At 38.2% G+C, this 17180-nt stretch overlaps 1 protein-coding gene across 1 annotated transcript in view; it reads right to left on the reverse strand.

Annotated features, from left to right (window-relative positions):
* LOC108673350 (SCY1-like protein 2) overlaps window positions 1-9578 on the reverse strand; it is a 109491-nt gene extending 99913 nt beyond the window's left edge. The window contains exon 1 of the mRNA XM_047883641.1: window positions 8717-9578. Coding sequence (XP_047739597.1) covers window positions 8717-9262 — 546 coding nt within the window. The 5' untranslated portion in view covers window positions 9263-9578. The remainder of the gene's footprint in view (window positions 1-8716) is intronic.
* Between the last annotated feature and the right edge of the window lie 7602 nt (window positions 9579-17180).

A 17180-nucleotide genomic window follows, 5' to 3' on the forward strand; every position in this document is an offset into this window, starting at 1 on the left:
ACTTCATACAACTTAAAATAGACAGATTATTATAATAATAATAATTGTGATCCGCAGAATCAAAAGAAAAATCGTGACTCGAAACAAGCCGTGCTTAATAATAATGTCTCTATTGTAATAAATCGTAAGCACTGCGCGGGGAATCGAATGACAAAGCTTGGGTTGGGCGTGGGCTCTATTTGTGGGGCGGGATCGTTGTTTTGATGCCTCGGTGATCCCGGGAAAGCTTCGGTCTACAGCGTCTCGTCTTGTGTACACTGCAACACTCGTCTTCTCAGTCGCTCACCAAATCAATCCTTGTTGCATAAACATGAGCTTAACTCATCCTTCGTTCTCGCTTACACTTCTGAACATCCGCACGACTGAGCACGTGTAAGGGAAAGCATGCAGAAATAACGCTAAATGCGTTATTTCTGAAACGAAATGCTAAATTCGACATCTAACTAAATGCGAGGGTCGAAACGAGGACAGGAAAGATTAAAACAAAACGTACATGACTTCCTGGGTCTAGCCTTCATTGTAATGACTGGCCTCATTATAATGGCTTGGTCTAGCCCTCACTATAATGGCTGGGTCTAGCCTTTAACTAATGGCTGGGTCTAGCCTTCACTATAATGGCTGGGTCTAGCCCTCACTATAATGGATGGGTCTAGCCTTAACCAATGGCTGGGTCCAGCCTTCACTATAATGGCTGGGTCTAGCCCCCACTATAATGGATGGGTCTAGCCTTAAACAATGGCTGGGTCTAGCCTTCACTATAATGGCTGGGTCTAGCCCTCATAATAATGGCTGGGTCTAGCTCTCGCTATAATGGTAGGGTCTAGCCTTCACCATAATGGCTGGGTCTAGCCTTCACTATAATGGCTGGGTTTAGCCTCACTATAATGGCTGGGTCTAGCCCTCACTATATTGCCTGGGTCTAGCGTTCAATATAGTGACTGTGTCTACCGTGACTTTAATGGCTGGGTCTAGCCTTCATTATAATGGCTGGGTCTAGCCTTCACTATAATGGCTGGGTCTAGCCTTCACTATAGTGACTGTGTCTACCCTCACTATGATGGCTGGGTGTAGCCCTCAGTTTAATGGCTGGGCCTAGCCTCACCACAATGTCTAAGTCTAGCCCTCACTATAATCGCTGGGTAGTGTAGTAAAAAGTAATGCCAGATTCAGGAATTAATGTTCCTCCTTATTTCGAAATGAAATGAATTAATTATGTTGATAGTTGTCATTAAAATTACAACAGTGCTTTAAAAGAACATTCAAGCAACGCAATAAAGTTTTTTTTTATCATTTTCAGAATAAAGTTTAGGGTGAATTTGTCAAGCAAAGTATGCCTCGAGACTTTTTGAAAATGATCTTCAAAGATTAACTAATAATTTGCAGGAGGATATACGTTCACAATCGTCGGGAGAGCGTTTTTAGCGCTGCTGCTCATCACTACACGTGAAAAATAAAGACGGTAACCGAAAGAAAATATAAGGGAAAGTCAATCATAAAAATCATAAAAAACAGTTCCTCGAAGCCAAAAATACAAAAAATTGTATCGAGGCATACGCTAGAATTCTTGAAATTGTAAATTAAATCTGTATAGGAAAAATCATTGGAACTGAAGTAGCGGTCATATCCGATACTAGCAACACTCAACGAACCATTGAGGCTGATGGTGAAAAATTTCCTTCGTAAACTAAGTTGCGGAGACGGAGATCAAGAGCTCGGAGACGGAGATCAAGAGCTCGGAAGGCGAGTGGCCAGCAGGCTGGCCGATGGTGACATAAGGGGGGCTGTGCGTATGCTGGCATCATCGGATGATATTGCCCCGAGGGACGATAGAACCCGAGAAGTGCTCCAGCAGAAGCATCCTCCGGCACCTGAGGACCTGTCTCTCCCTGAACCTGCGGGAGAGGACTACCCANCCGCTCCTCACTCGCGTCACAGCTCAGTGACTCTCGGAGTCGGTGTAGGCCACCATCAGAGGCGTTAAGGTCGGGGCCCTGATCATTGACATGAAACTATTCCCTGTTTTTAATTAATAAAATTAATTCCTTTTTGTTGGAATGGTGAGTGTGGGAGGCCTTATAAAAAAAAAAAAGTTTATCATTCATAAGAAATCAGTGGGTTTAGAATCGGAGTGATTGTTAATATATTTTCAATTTTATGACACAAATTCTAAAATTTTCCCGAACATTGGAAACTATTTACCGGTGGAAAAATAGAAGTATTATAGCACAGATATATCGCGCTTGCGCTTTTTAGCGTACGGTCCGAGTTTCGCTGATCAGTGACATTTCAAAAACAGAACTAAGCCCGTTGGTTGAAAATACTGTAACCGTCAAAATGTAGATGGAAAAAAGAACATCATTCGCTGTTTTAGATAAGAGTTCGAGGAGTGTTACCCAAACTTTATAACATTTGTCATTTATTTTATGAGTTTAGGTCGAAAGTTTTGAAGTAGTTAATTTACTTTGAACCTAAATACAGAATACGACATGGGTCTGGGACGCTATGAGCCCAAAAAGAAATTTTTCGCTCGAAAAGCTTAAATAGAAAAAAAAAATTGGATGAATTGAGGCATGAATGAATCTACACTCAATAAGATCGTAACCACTAATGGATTTTAAGTGGCCACGGATCCGGACTACTGTGGTCCATCGATGATCAGATTACGCATGACCGTAAAAATGTACTTACGTGATCTTAACTTTACGAAAAATATCTGATCATGCGGATAATTTTTTCCAAAAGAAAAATGAGATTGCTTTCAGCGGGATGAAAATTTAATAAATGTATTAATTTCATTTAATTACATTAACTTGTAGAATAAATTCCGACGAGAAAAAAACTAGACGCAAATTTTGCGTGTTTTTGTTTTGCAGTTTACTGAAGTAAATATTGATTCAAATACAAGTACCCTAAAACTAAATAACGGACGTTTGGCTCCTGATGACGTAAACAAGAGCTAAGCGGAAGCTGTAAGTCCATGGCAAACAATTTTTTCTTTATGTTCGGAATTCTTTGATGTGATATAGCGCTTGGGTATTAAGGAGGAGGCCACACTTGCATGTTTGATGAGCTCATCAAAATTTCAAGACTTCGTTCTGCCGCTTCTGCTTGAATGTGACTGGATAGCATGTGAGGAAATAAGTTAGCAACACAAATGATGTAACAGAAAAAGCGTTAAGATATTCGTCCGTTTAGAGAACATGAATTATTTGGCGGAGATTTCGACTGAAATTTCAGCGAAGGTTTCAACGGTAGGCACAGAAGAAAACTTAAGGCGAGAGAATTTCCTTCTTATATCGCATGATGTACCGGATATCAGCATGCAATCTATTTTTTGACGCAATGATATTTAAGGTTTAAAAAATTAATATAATTTATTTTACCGCTATACAGAAAAGCAAATTTCGCATTAAATCTTGCAATCATTCGACAATATTCCTGTGTCTGCATTTAGTCCCTTGATCGCTCCGATTTGATGCTCGCTCGCGGTGCACTTCACAACGAACTTCTGAGCTGCGCCAAGAGAAAGTTGAATAAAAGCTTACGATCTTGATCTCTTAAAACTTTTAGACTGTGCACTGGACCAGGTAAAGATAAGTAATCGGCATAGATTTGCTTGCCCCGAAGCACACTTTAAAAAATATTAAAAACCTCATACTTTAAGCTCATCTATAACTGCACCCTCTCCGTATTTGCGCACAAGTTGTATTGATTGGGCAACTGACGTTGACGACAAATCGTAAACTGTCCCCAACAAATTCAAACTTAGCCACACTCCCATCATACTCAACATGAGATGGAGAGTTATCGTCAATTTAATATTATGTTTTCATGTGACACAAAGTATACATGGAGTAATTCGAGTACGATTCATCGAACATGCCGGAGTTTAAGTTCCAAGCCAAAGTATATTGTAGGAGGTCCCAGACAAATAATGCCTAATTGAAACTGCCAATATAAATTTCCAAAAAACATTTAAGTCCCTTATTGCGAAAAATAAATTCAATTCCCTTGTAAGAACGTCTAATATCCAATTTATTTGAACACTTTAAACGTCACCTGGATAAATTATGGTCATTCACTTGAAATATTGCAAAATTGATCAAAGTTTGAACTTTCAAATTGCAATAAAGTACCGGAACGTTCAGGGTCGTGACGCGGATAGACTAATGCCACTGGAGCGGACGTCTGAATTATCATTATTTTATGCTTGAAATTTATTCAATTTCTCGAACAGCTGCAGTATATATTTAATCAATATATCTTTATCAAAGTCTGCATATTTGTAGCCTGGTACCGCAAAAATATGTACTGAAAGATAACTAGCTTTGTAATAAGTTTCGTGGCTGGAAATTACAGGTAAATTGAATTTTTTTAGTGGTGGAATCATCAGACAAGGAAGACTGGGGAGAAAGATAGATTCAAATATCGAATAGGAATTCATAATTTAGTGACTATTTTCAATTAGGATTATACCTAACTGTAATTTTTTTAATAAATAAAAAGTTTATAAGTTAATTTTTCCATTAAATTCCAAAAAGGCACTCGAAGGGAAGGCCCCTGGTCACTGCGGGGTTGGCACTGGTCTCTCTTTAAAAATGATACTTCAGCTTCAAAATTATAAACTTTTTCCTTGGATTACGGGGGGGATATGAAAAGACGTGATTCCTAAATTGCAAGAATAGTCCATACCGTACAACGCCGAGACAACATAATAGTGTTAACTGTTTAAAAATTTATTCATAATACTAAAATTTACCTAAGTCATGAGTGGCGCAAGCGCCAAAATTTTGATTTTTATTAGCCCTATGTGACTAAGAAAGCGGTTCTTGAGACACAAATAACTTCAATATATCGAGCGCTTCGGTTAGGCGCTATATATATGAAAGCATTAAAGAAGAGATCGACTTTCAAACTTTAAAATGCGTTTTTTCGGTGACTTTTTCCCAGGAATGCACATGGAGGATCCTTGTTCAAAACGTCAGGTCTCAAGAATTGGAATTTTTAAAATTTGTTACCCAGTTTAGGACAATAAACTTCCAATCAGTTCAAGACAACGCGTCGACCTCACTCTCCTATTTATTCTTTTTGATTATTATTACATGGATTGCGTGGTCGCAATTTCTCCCCCCTCCGTTCCAGTGGCAGCAACAAGTGACCGCCATCAGCCAGGGTAAACTGTTTTCTGTCGTGTTCTGAGATAATGTCTTCTATAGCCTCAGTTTACGGTCATTAATGACCGCAATTACTGACCCTGTTGCCTCAGGCTTCCAGCCAAAGAAATTCAACAGTTCTTTTTGTTTATTGCTGATTGCTAAGAAACTGTACATCTGAGAATATAAGTTACTTTTGAGAAGATAACTTGAGCTGTAATTGCAATGGTATTAAGTTCACCGCTTCTCTAGTAGAGTTAGGATTATTTTTATTGTTCTCCTCATACACATACATTATGTCAAATAATAATAAAAATATGTAACATCGTAATCATCGTGCTGGAAAATTATCCGTATTAGATTACCATCACGAGGCAAATACTTGCAAGAAAATATTCACGTTGCAATTAATCACTGAAGAAATCGAGCGCTGCAAGGGAAGAATAAAAACCCAGGACAGAAATTAAACCATTATTCATTGGAGAATAAAAGGCACTGCCAAGAAGAAATTGATCTGATGCCACGTCACCCGAGACTGAAGTGTTAGCCGGCGAAGAAGACGGATGGACTAAGTTGCGATTGATTGAAGAAGTTGTGCAAATGTTGAAGTCAATGCCGGTGCCTACAATGCCGGCTAATTACATCAACTTTAACTCCCGGGCCGTGCGCTTCTTCTGGCATTAGTAGGGGTAGAAGTGCTGGATTAACCTTTAGTGCATCAAAAAAAATCGTGTTGAAATATTCATTGTGTATATATCTCTTTTTGTCATACTTTTTCAAGTGCTCGGGTCTCTCCGAGGTTTATTGATATATGTAAGAATAACGGAATGCCGCTAAAACTTTAACTTTTGCCAAAGCTTCACATCTTAAAGGATCATGACAAATACAATTAAACACTATATAGGCGGTCCATGTTTCTTGAAGTGTTAATTATTTTAAAATTTATTTATAAATTAAATTTCCAATTAATTTAAATTTTTACTCATTTATAAATGAGTTTAATTGTTAAAAAATAATTTAAAACTCAACATCTACAGATACATTCTTGATAATTTTTGTTTTAACAAGGTCTTTTGAGCAGTGTTTTTTCAGTTATCTTTCTCCAATTCATCGCTTGAACAAGAGAAAAAAGCCTATTTCGTTTTCCAGTTATCAAGTTAGAAAACAATCAATGTTTGGGGAAGCGAAAGTAAGCCAATTAGTGTAGAAAGGATATTTTTTACCGTAAATTTATTCTCCAAAGTTTACGAAAAAAATGTGCTAGCAAATCCCAGGTGTCGGGGTGCGCCAAAACTTGCGTCAAGAGAATAGAGTGTCGCGCTCGGTCGCAGTTGCAGCTCTCGATGAATGCATGTTTGCTCTAATAAAAGTCACAGCCGAGTCGAGCGTTTCTACATCGCATATTTGTTCGCACAGAAATTATAAGCGAGTAAAGCGTTTTGACGTAGGCGTGTTTGTTCTCATAACAGTCATAAGCGAACCGAAAGTTTTGACACATACGCGTTTGTTCTCATACTAATTATAAGCGAGGTGAGGGAGCTTAACTTTATATTGGACGGCTGCTGGTAACTTATCAGTTGTTTTAAACAAAACTTATCCTTGAGCGAACGAGGAAACCTCGTCATTAAACTTTTAGTTGGGTCACGAAGAAATGTTGGTTATAATTCTGAGCGCCTTCGTCATTAGTGCTCTAGAAGAGAAATACGTTATAACGAAACATAATGGAATTGTCGAAAAATGTTAATATGTTTCGTTCGAAAATGTTTCGAAATGTTGAAACTTGTTAGTGACCATTGCATAGATCACGTGTGCAAATTTTCTGTGGTACATATGGCGTGCGCTGCTATGCACGAACGAGTCAAATAAAGAAAAAGATTTCTTTTGAAAAAATTTCTGAAAATTTGCTCTTTTCAATGAATTTGTTTGAGTTTCTATGGAAAGTGCAATGAACCATTCGTATGTACAAACAAAATGAAGAATTTTTCGAAGGTAAAGTCGATGGAAGTGTGCAACTGTAATAAATTGAAACGAAATAAGTTAAACCGTCATCTAGAACTTGAATATTCAATAATTACCAGGAAAAAGCTGCATCTATTAAAAGATTCTGTATGTGAAACCATGTTTAATTGCCTCCTATAGCTTTAAACTTTGCTACTGTGTAATCCACCGTTAAAAAATATATGGTTCCTAAGTCATATGAGACATATTGTAGTTAATTAATATTTTTAGTTTAAATTGTCTTTGATCGTGGGATAAACTTATTCAGGTGAAGCCATTAACTAAATACATAAAAATTTGAGTTGAAAAGTGGTTTGCCGCAGGAAACAAGGAAAATTCTAGGACATCTAATTGGGTATGAAGTTGGAGCAATTAATTTAATTAACTTATACTTTAAAGTGTCGACGCAGCAAGCAAAGGTGATATTCCTCAAGACTCACGCGAGCCGCTATACGCAAGCCATTAGATCTAATGACTGCACCAACACGGAAGTGCGCAGCGGTCGATACCAGCCAAGTAAAATTATTCGACTCACTTTAATTGATTAGAGCACGTGTTGTTGCACGCTGCATCCAATAAACTGCTCGGATGAGTTTTTGAGCGAATTAAGTCGAGTCTTTAATTCTCTTGCACTCCCTCCAAGATTGTTGTTGACTTTCCCGAGTGAAGAAACTATGTGGTTTTCCTGAAAGTCTTACAGATTAATGAATAAAAAACTAGCAAACGCAAACACTTGCATATAAACACTGTAAACATTGACAAATTCGTTAATAAATGAATAGGCAGTAATGCCATCACATCAAACAAGGAATCGATAAGTAATAACTTACCCGCACACAACATTTGGCGCGTTTGACATTGGACCTAGCACCTCCAAAGCCCCCACGATAAATACCTCAACACATTGACAAAGAACATAATAACCACAGCAATATCTCACACAAGAAGCCCATGAAAAACTGTACGCTTCAAGCAAATAAATTTTTAGCAACATGTATTTGGCAAATGCTTTCTGTCAACAGCCTGGCAGCTCGTCAAGAAATTTTTCTAACGAAAAAGAATAAATAAATTATAATGTTATCGAGCTGGGACCAAGGACGTAAAGAAACAACATAGCAGGGGTGAGTTGGTGCAGTACAAGTAGACTTATTCTGAACAACCAGACTCGTATTAAAAGTTATCAACAACTTTTCGCGTTTTTGCCGCGCTACTTTGTGTTACATAAATTATTGAAGCTGGATTATATAAAGTGCATTTCAAGGAAATGACGTTCTGCAAGGACAGAATAGGACAGAATTCAATTCTATTTGGAAATTTTTAAATTGTTCAAACGCTTTATTGTCTGGATGAGCCGTCCAGTTGTCGTTCAAAGAAACGTAAGCGTTCACGGAACTTCTTTACGAACGCACAGTGATGCTTTCACGAGGCACCAGAAAATTCGATTGCGTTCATCGTGATGGAATATGTACACTTATGTTCCTGTATTCATTTCGAGTACACAAGAGTAAAAGTTAACCAAAATTTATTTAATAAATAAAAATAAACAAAGAAGTTATGCTTCTTACCTTGGCATCAGACTTTCGATATGCTTCGTAGATCTTCCATACAAATGACGGTCCCCCGCTCGCAACAAGCTTGCCCACTTCGTACTGTTGGGCAAGAGGTCCTTTATCCATGGGTGGGAGCCCGCTACTGTTGCTGCCCATCATGCTACTCATCACACCACTGCTCATCATGCCACTCATGCCTCCACTGATGGGTCCCGCCTGGGGAGTGGAAGATGTAGTGCCGTTAGGCTTGCTGAAGAGTGACGAGCCTCCTGAGGCGTAGGAACTCGAGCTTCCAGAGGCCGTCGATCCGTTAGCCGCAGTCCGCTGTACCACGCCGCTGGTGCTAGTGCTCGGCACGAAGGATTGCGTAGGAGTTACATTTGTAGATGAGGATGCAGGACCACTTCCTCCTGAAGGAGTCATCGCCCTTTTCGAACCACTTGCTGCATCTGCTCCACTGGTTCCTACAGGACTACCAGTGCCAGGGTCGCTTCCACCTCCGCCTGCTAGCGGGCTCCCGCTGACAGCTCCAGCGGAACCTTTAGAGAATTTACTGAACATTGTGATGATCTTGAAGCTCTTCCTCAAAGAGTGCCTGGTCTTGGGCGACGCCTTCTTATCGTTTAATTCGGCCAGATTGAAGAGTGCACTCTTCACATTTCTTGAAGAAAAGTAGATAGAAAAACACTCACAAAAGCTCCTGTCTTCGTTTAAGTGAGATCAAGAAATTTTCTAATGAAATCGACTATATCTGGGATCATTCATTGTAGATAGAAGGTTTATAAAATCACTTTATAAATGTACTATTGCAAAAAATTGAAATTTATTTAAAACTGTCTGAAAAATTCACTTTATGGCACAAGATTCGCATGTCTCTGAAAAAATGAATTTCATTATTAATTACAAAATTTGAATAGAAAACAAACCGATATACGATCATCGTTTTCTAATATTCAGCTAATTTTTGAGGTAAATTCTAAAACATTTGTATTCTAGGGAGCCCAGCCAACATCTTCACTAAATATATTCAATATAAACCTTAATCAATCTTCAAAAACAGGAGAAAACATTATAGCTGCTGCAACCAAATTCTTACACTATATTGCTAATATCTTTGGTTTACTTATATCGTCAATTAAACAATAATATAAAAACAAAAAAATTGTTGAATGAATGTTTTCATTGGGAACTCTGCGGAGATCTGTTCAAAAGCATATCAAAAATATGGCTATATTTTCAATGAAAATACGTTTAATTCTTTGTAATATGTTGAGAAAAAATACGTTGGAATTTTCTTTCCATTCAATTTCTTGCACAATATTAATGGATGAAGTAATGGATATGGACAACCTTGCTCCTAGAGTCGGGATATATTTTCCGATGCTCTTGACGATAATCTTTGAAAAATATGAAGCGGATGGCTTCCCTAACCCTCCGATGATCCCATTTGGAAAGCAGGCCTCCACCAACCCTCCGATCATCCCAATATAAATGTTGGCTACCAACCCTCCGGTAATCCCAATTGTAAGGCTGGTCCCCACCAGCCCCGCCGAAGATCTCAATTGTATGGGATCTCGGTGAGTCTCTTCGGCCTCGTCTCGAGCAAGACTCAAATTGCGACTAAATTTGAGTAGCAGGACTCGAGCGAAGGAGGAAAGGACCGTTGAGGGCTCAGGAGCGGCGCTCCATCGATTCCTCGAAGACTCAATTACGCAAACCAAGATTGCCGCAAAACTGGATTGCTTGTAGACGACTTTGCGTGCATCTCGTGACAACGTTACGGGCACAAAAGACCCATACAAACAACTTAACTTGAGACCGTTTGGGTTTCAGAACGAATAAATTGTAAGGCTTCTACTTGAATATTTTACTCATTTATCAAAAAATTAAAGATAAAAGTTCGTGAAAGATTTCGTTATAATTCTTTCCAGACCTTTTCTAAATGTTCTCTATAGCTTAAGGAACATAAAACATTTTAATCATCTCGGAGACAATAGCGGACTTACCTCAATTTTGTAGTATCTTTACCAGTTAATTCATGCAAGATCGTTGCTTTGCGCTGTTCATTGTGACTGACCTCAAGGAGCTAGACGCCATTCTCGCGATGAAAAGTAACGACATAAGGTCCTGCAGAAATGTCTTAGTCGAGTTTGAATTTATATACAATATATATATTTTTTTGAATTGAGCCTTCATATTACAGCTTGAAAGAGGGGCTTCCATTCTAGAATATGCCGTATCTTATTTTTAGTTGTCCGGTATCAAATTAGTAATTATAAATGATCGGGTACCGCCTGAGATATAAAACAGCTATTGTATTTCCGCCAAACTATTAATGCAATGGAAGAAAAGATTATTTTATCTTAATTTAAATTAAAAATGTAATGATATTTTATAAGTAAAAATATATTAATAATTTATGATAAAAAATTTAATAATAATTAATACTTAAAAATTTATTAAAAATGAATCAATCAATAAAAATGTAATAATAATATATATATAAATTTAATAACAATTAATAATAACAAATGTTATAATAATGAATAATTCACTTAGCAATAATTAATTTTAGCAATATATTAATCGCAAATAGCAATCTTTGGTCACGCAGCATGGATTGCATCACTGCTTGTTACGTGCCCTTGGCATTCAGTATTTGAAGAGCGTGGCTTTACGCTGTTCATTGTGATTGACCTCAAGGAGCTAGGCACCATTATTACAATGATAAGTAACGATATAAAGTCGTACAGAAATGTCTTAGTCGAGTTTGAATTCATATACAATTATTTTTTTTTAGAATTGAATCTTCGTGGGTGTATAAGCGTGGCTCATACACCCTCAACTCCCCTCGAGACGCAGCAGCATTGAAGCTGAACCCTCGGCTGTACCTGACACAAGGTCAAATTCGCGAAAAAAAGCAGTGGGGGTAAATTTCATGCATGTTCTAACTATATGACAAGATTTCTTTATTGAAATCTTTTCAATTTCTTCTGTTCGCAATGAATTTAATTACGTTTGATTTCTTCACAAAAATTTGCAATTTTTATTTCATAAGAGTATTTTTCAACACTATATCTAAGGTTAATCCTACATACGACATTCACGTGCGATCGTTTGCCAGTGCATAAAATTTATAGAATATCTGATCAAAACAAGGAAACAATAATCGTAATTCACCTTCACTTTACTCCTGATTTTTTCTAATTGGGAACCAAAAACTGTACGCCTTACGGTCAACAATTAGTCTTGTCGCGTCCAGCTTTAAATATTGACCAAGATTTCAATTTTGAAAACGCACACTTGCGATTGCGAAACAAACAGTTTGAAGTCAAAGAAATAAGCAGAGCAATTTATTTAATTCATTTAAGCTTAAATAATTTTTATTATGACACAGCTTGGGGTGAGGGGGCGGACGATGGGAGGTCCCTGCCGATGACCTGGCGAGTGCGCTCAGCTGAAGATCAATAGAGCGACAGCCTGAGCGACGTGCTGACCAAAGTCAGGGTTGTGGCTGAGCGCCATGCTGACCAAAGACAGGGTTGTGCCTGAGCGCCGTGCTGACCAAAGTCAGGGTTGTGCCTGAGCGCCGTGCTGACCAAAGTCAGGGTTAAGGCTGAGCGCCGTGCTGACCAAAGTCAGGGTTGTCAGGAATGGAAGCAATTCTTGAGCATAACTACAGAGACGTGGTAATATAAATTTTGTTTGATTCCATGGCAATCGAAACGAATAGGGCAGATATACATCTATCACAAACCAACATTATTACGTTGCACAAATAATTATAAACACGAAATTTGTGAGGGCAAATAATTTTAATAGAGCATCTCTCAAACTAGAGAACCCAGTAGCGTCCAGTGCAGGGATCTTGGATGCGTGGCAAGGACTATAATTCTGAATTGGGGGCAGTATGCAAAGGATGTTTTGGCGTATAACGCCTGACTGGGGAGGAATAACGCGTTCTGGTCTCCTAAGGGGAGCCAGATTACCATTTGGAACAATGCGCGGTGTCGGCTTACTCCATGCGTGGCTTCCTACGCTGCGAGTCACTGTACAGGAAAGAGTAAATGGACGAGTGAACTTGCATGAACTATTCCAATTTGGCTCGCCCGGACGCACACGTGTTCAAAAATATTCATCATAACAAACGCTGCAGACTAACACAGACAAAATTCAGAGCATATCATGCATATGTTGACGGTGTCAATTATCCCAGATACAAGATTTGGTTTCAATGTTTAAAACATTTCTGCTTCGGGCATTGACCAGCATGATGGGCATGTGTACCCCTTAACTGTTGCACAATTTTGGCTGAAAGTGTTGGAAAATTATATATAGTTTGGCCCCCTAATTTTCATCAAAATAATAAATCATTGAGCCTGTCGATGGCTTATTAGCGAAATTTTATTTCCTTACTAATCATGGAGAGATTAATAGAACTCGTATTGTGATCAACCAATGGCTAGCTTTATATTTCTTGAAAGGGTGTATAATAAATGCAGCATGAATTACGATGAACTCAGATACCGTCGACCACGCTGACTGACTAGAATCCATATGCCTGGTAGTGGTACTAGTGAATAACAAAGCTTTCTTACGTATATCTGCCGATTGAAATCATGTTCTAAAACCCTTCAATGAATATTATTCATTATTATTTATTATTATTAACACTAATAACAATAATAGGAGACGTGGCACAATATCACAAGCAATGAAGCAGTCCCGTTAATGCGATCACTACACAAGTGTGATTGCAGTGTATAAACTAGTCATTGTGGAGCTTAACTTAACGTATATACTGCACAAGAATTATTGACTGAGCACAATGGGGGCAGGAAGCTAATAAAATTAGCTTAAAAAATTTACAATGAATACATTTTATTGCAGGGTAAACCTGACGCTTTCAACCATTTAAAACATGTGAAGCTAGTCAGGTTATTTTTTACACAAAGACGGGATTGGAATCATGATACAGCGGGGGCGGTCTCTGATCCACTCAGACGTCGCCCACTTGTTGCTCCTGCACCGCTACAGGTGGTTGTAGCTACGTCACGCATGCGTCACGACATCTTAGAATCGCTCCACGTTCACTGCAGTTCGTACAACTATTTATTGCATATCATAAACAATTGATTTAAGCTCTCCCCCCTTTCTTCAGCCCGACTTACAAAAGATCGTTCAATCTTCACAGTGTTGTTACCTTTGACTCTGAGGAACGCTGCGGTTTACAGGATACTGCCTGGAGCCATAAACAGAGTTTTACTATAAACAGAAACTCACGTTTTATTTCAATACGCGACGTACTAGCAAAAAATGTTAGCGCAGGTTTCTGCTTCAGAATTTATTTTCACTTGATGGAGAAACCGAGCTCACATCATAGCGAGTTTGGCTACCAACACATCCACGTTTCACGATTAACATTCACATGATATTTAACCTGAATATTCATTTTGAATTGGCTCACTATAAATGGCCTTGTATCTTCAAAATCAGCAGCAGAACCTATTGCTGACAATGAAAAAAAACTCTGCATCACTTCAGTAAGAAATTCATAAGCCTTAAAGTATAAAATATTAAATGAAATTTTCCAGCAGCGTTTGCAGTGTGCCAGTAAGCTCTTCAACTTACAAACAAGATGCGTCGGTGTGAGGGAATAGCGGCGGTAAACACTTTCCTCGATATAAAGTGTTTCCCCCACACCATCAAATACACGCTTCATTAACTGAACAAATATTCTTCTTGACTAACTAGAGTTAGAACGAATGGAAAATATTGATGAGGAAAATTTTTTCTCCAATATCAATAAATGACTAATTGTTTGTCTCAAGCCGTTATGAAGACGAACATGAATGTTTGAAAATAATAAGTAATTTGAAATTTATGAATGGAATGATTTGAATATAGATAATAAGCAGAAATAATTCATGAATGAACGAAATGCAAGTATAAGTTGTGCGACAACTTCATCGAGCAATAAAATAAATTTTAAATGCTATAGCTTGATGAAATCTTTAGAATTTAAGGAAAGGAAGTGAATGCTTCAGTCACATAATAATGGAGGTGAATGCTTCATTCATGTAACAATGAAGGTGAATGCTCAACTCATTTAATAATGGAGGTAATGCTTCACATGCGAATGCTTCACTCGTATAATATAATTTCTGGAAATAAACTCCGAAATATTCATCGGTTCTCAACAGTGTTATAAAATTGGAAATTAATTATGAAATTTAGAAGCAGTATTAAAACCAGATCTATCAATAACCTAACACACACGATTTAATTTGGAATGAACCCAAGGACATTCATACTGGAATTTAAATTTTCAGCCGACAAGTAACAACCGCAGGGCATTTATTGTTCGAGGGTCTCTGCATCTCCGTAATCAAATTCGTCCGCTACCATATACATTGGATAAATCGAATTTGCATTTGGATGCAAATTCTATGAATTTTCCGATTAATTCTATTAATTATTTACAATATTCATAGCTATAGCGTGTGGATTACAAGAAGCTATTATTCCGGACGTCTGACCTACGTTGAAATTTTAATTAACTTTCAGCTGAAGTGAGCCCTTTGAAAGAAAGTTTTGCGATTGTTTCTACGCCCGAGAAACCCCAATGTACAGAATTTAATTCAGAACAAATACGACCGAAGAATATCTACGTTTTGAAGCTATTAAAAAGGAAAATCTTATTATTAATATCGTAATCAATATTATTGTCATTTAAAATGTTGACATGACTTTAGCCTTGACAAATATTTTAAATGAGTTCGTTTTTATGCAAATAATTGCGAATCAGTGAGCAAGAATGTAAAGAATAGCACAATTTTAATTTTGAGACTAAACTGTAGAAGAATTTTTCCGACAGAAGAAACATCAAATACTAATAACATATATAATGGTTTGGAATTAACATCAATGAAAATTCAAGAATTGTTCTCACGAAATCGCACCTCCTTACTGTATTAGAATCTGGGACAAACAACCTCGGGTAATAGAGGCAAATTCCACATCTATTTTGTTGGATTATATCACTTTTTATCAAATTTTTAGTGCAACAAGTAAAAGTGAAAACAAGACTTAACATGAAAAATTTGGTCAGTGAATTATACAAACTTTCTCCAGATAATTTTCATCGAATCTCTCAAACATGACTCGTTGATTCTAAAAACATTCATGTCGCTCACATGACCCAATTTTTAATTTTTACAGCAAATTATCTCAGATGTCTCTTAAAATTCGGAAGAATTAAATATAATTCTACTACGACGTCATCAGGATTGATTTTGTGCGACATAATTTTCATTAAATTATCTATTAACACAGCTGGTTACTGATTAGGCATGATAGTTTAGTGGGCGTCACTAAGTAGTGACTGCAGACTCATGTTTATGTTTTAATATACCGAGACTGATCAGGTATGATAATTGGTCCGTCTGTCTGTTTGTCCGTCCGTGACTTCACGTTTTCGTCGACGAGAATATGCGCTCTCTGTCATTCACTGCAGTGAGTTCTGAGTTATACATTTTTATATGTATCGAGATCACACACATACGTTTTCGGTCTTGAGGGACATGCAGGGAGTTCGGTTTGAGTACAGAATTTCACAAGCATTTCTAATCTATGACAAACTAGTCACATTTTCATGTGCTGCGAGGTGGAATTGTGGAGACACTTGAACACTTTACATAGGGTTTTTTACGTGGAGTTTAAAGGTAAGCTTGACTAAATTAGCTGCAGTGTAAGCCAAGCGTGATAAACATTTGTTTTCTATAGGATGAACGAAGTATATTAGACACCAGGGTTGTCAAACGTGCTTAGGAATATTTTTAACGGTATGCAATGCGGTATTAGATATCTGACTGGGTAGAAGTCTTCACGTTGGTTTTTTAAAGAGGGTAAAAGGGCTTAAATCAGACATAGCCGCAGCGCAAGGGATCGATGCTCCTGACAAACATGTCGACCCGACCAAGGACCCGACGTCTGTGAGAGACGCTCCGCCTGCTTGACCTGCCACTGCTGCTGCTGCCACTGCTGCTGCAGCTGCTGCTGCTGCTGCTGCGGCGGCTGCTGCCGCTGCTGCTGCTGCTGCAGCTGCTGCTCTCCTCCTGAGCGGGGCTCTCCTCGTGCCCCTGGCACCCTCCCTGACCTCCTCTTCGTCTCCAGCGTACCTGCAACACCTGAATGCTCACGAACCACAGCGCCACTTCTCGTCCTCTTCCTGATGAAACTCGACGCTATTTTGGGAATATGTATTTACTTACAAAGTTACATATTATGGAACTTATTATTTTCATTATTCGGCCTCGCTGCGCCTAATGCGCTCTGTGAAGCCTCGCCTGGCGTCATCCTACAAATCCATACTCCATGCCTTGTTCTATCCACTCCTTAATTCCTGCCTCGTACTCCCCAGTCCATAATTTCTGCCTCTTTCTATCCACTCCATAATTTCTGCCTCTTTCTATCCACT

The sequence above is a fragment of the Hyalella azteca genome, unplaced genomic scaffold (genome assembly GCF_000764305.2).
Source record: "Hyalella azteca isolate HAZT.00-mixed unplaced genomic scaffold, Hazt_2.0.2 contig13371, whole genome shotgun sequence".
NCBI classification, from domain to species: Eukaryota; Metazoa; Arthropoda; class Malacostraca; order Amphipoda; family Hyalellidae; genus Hyalella; species Hyalella azteca.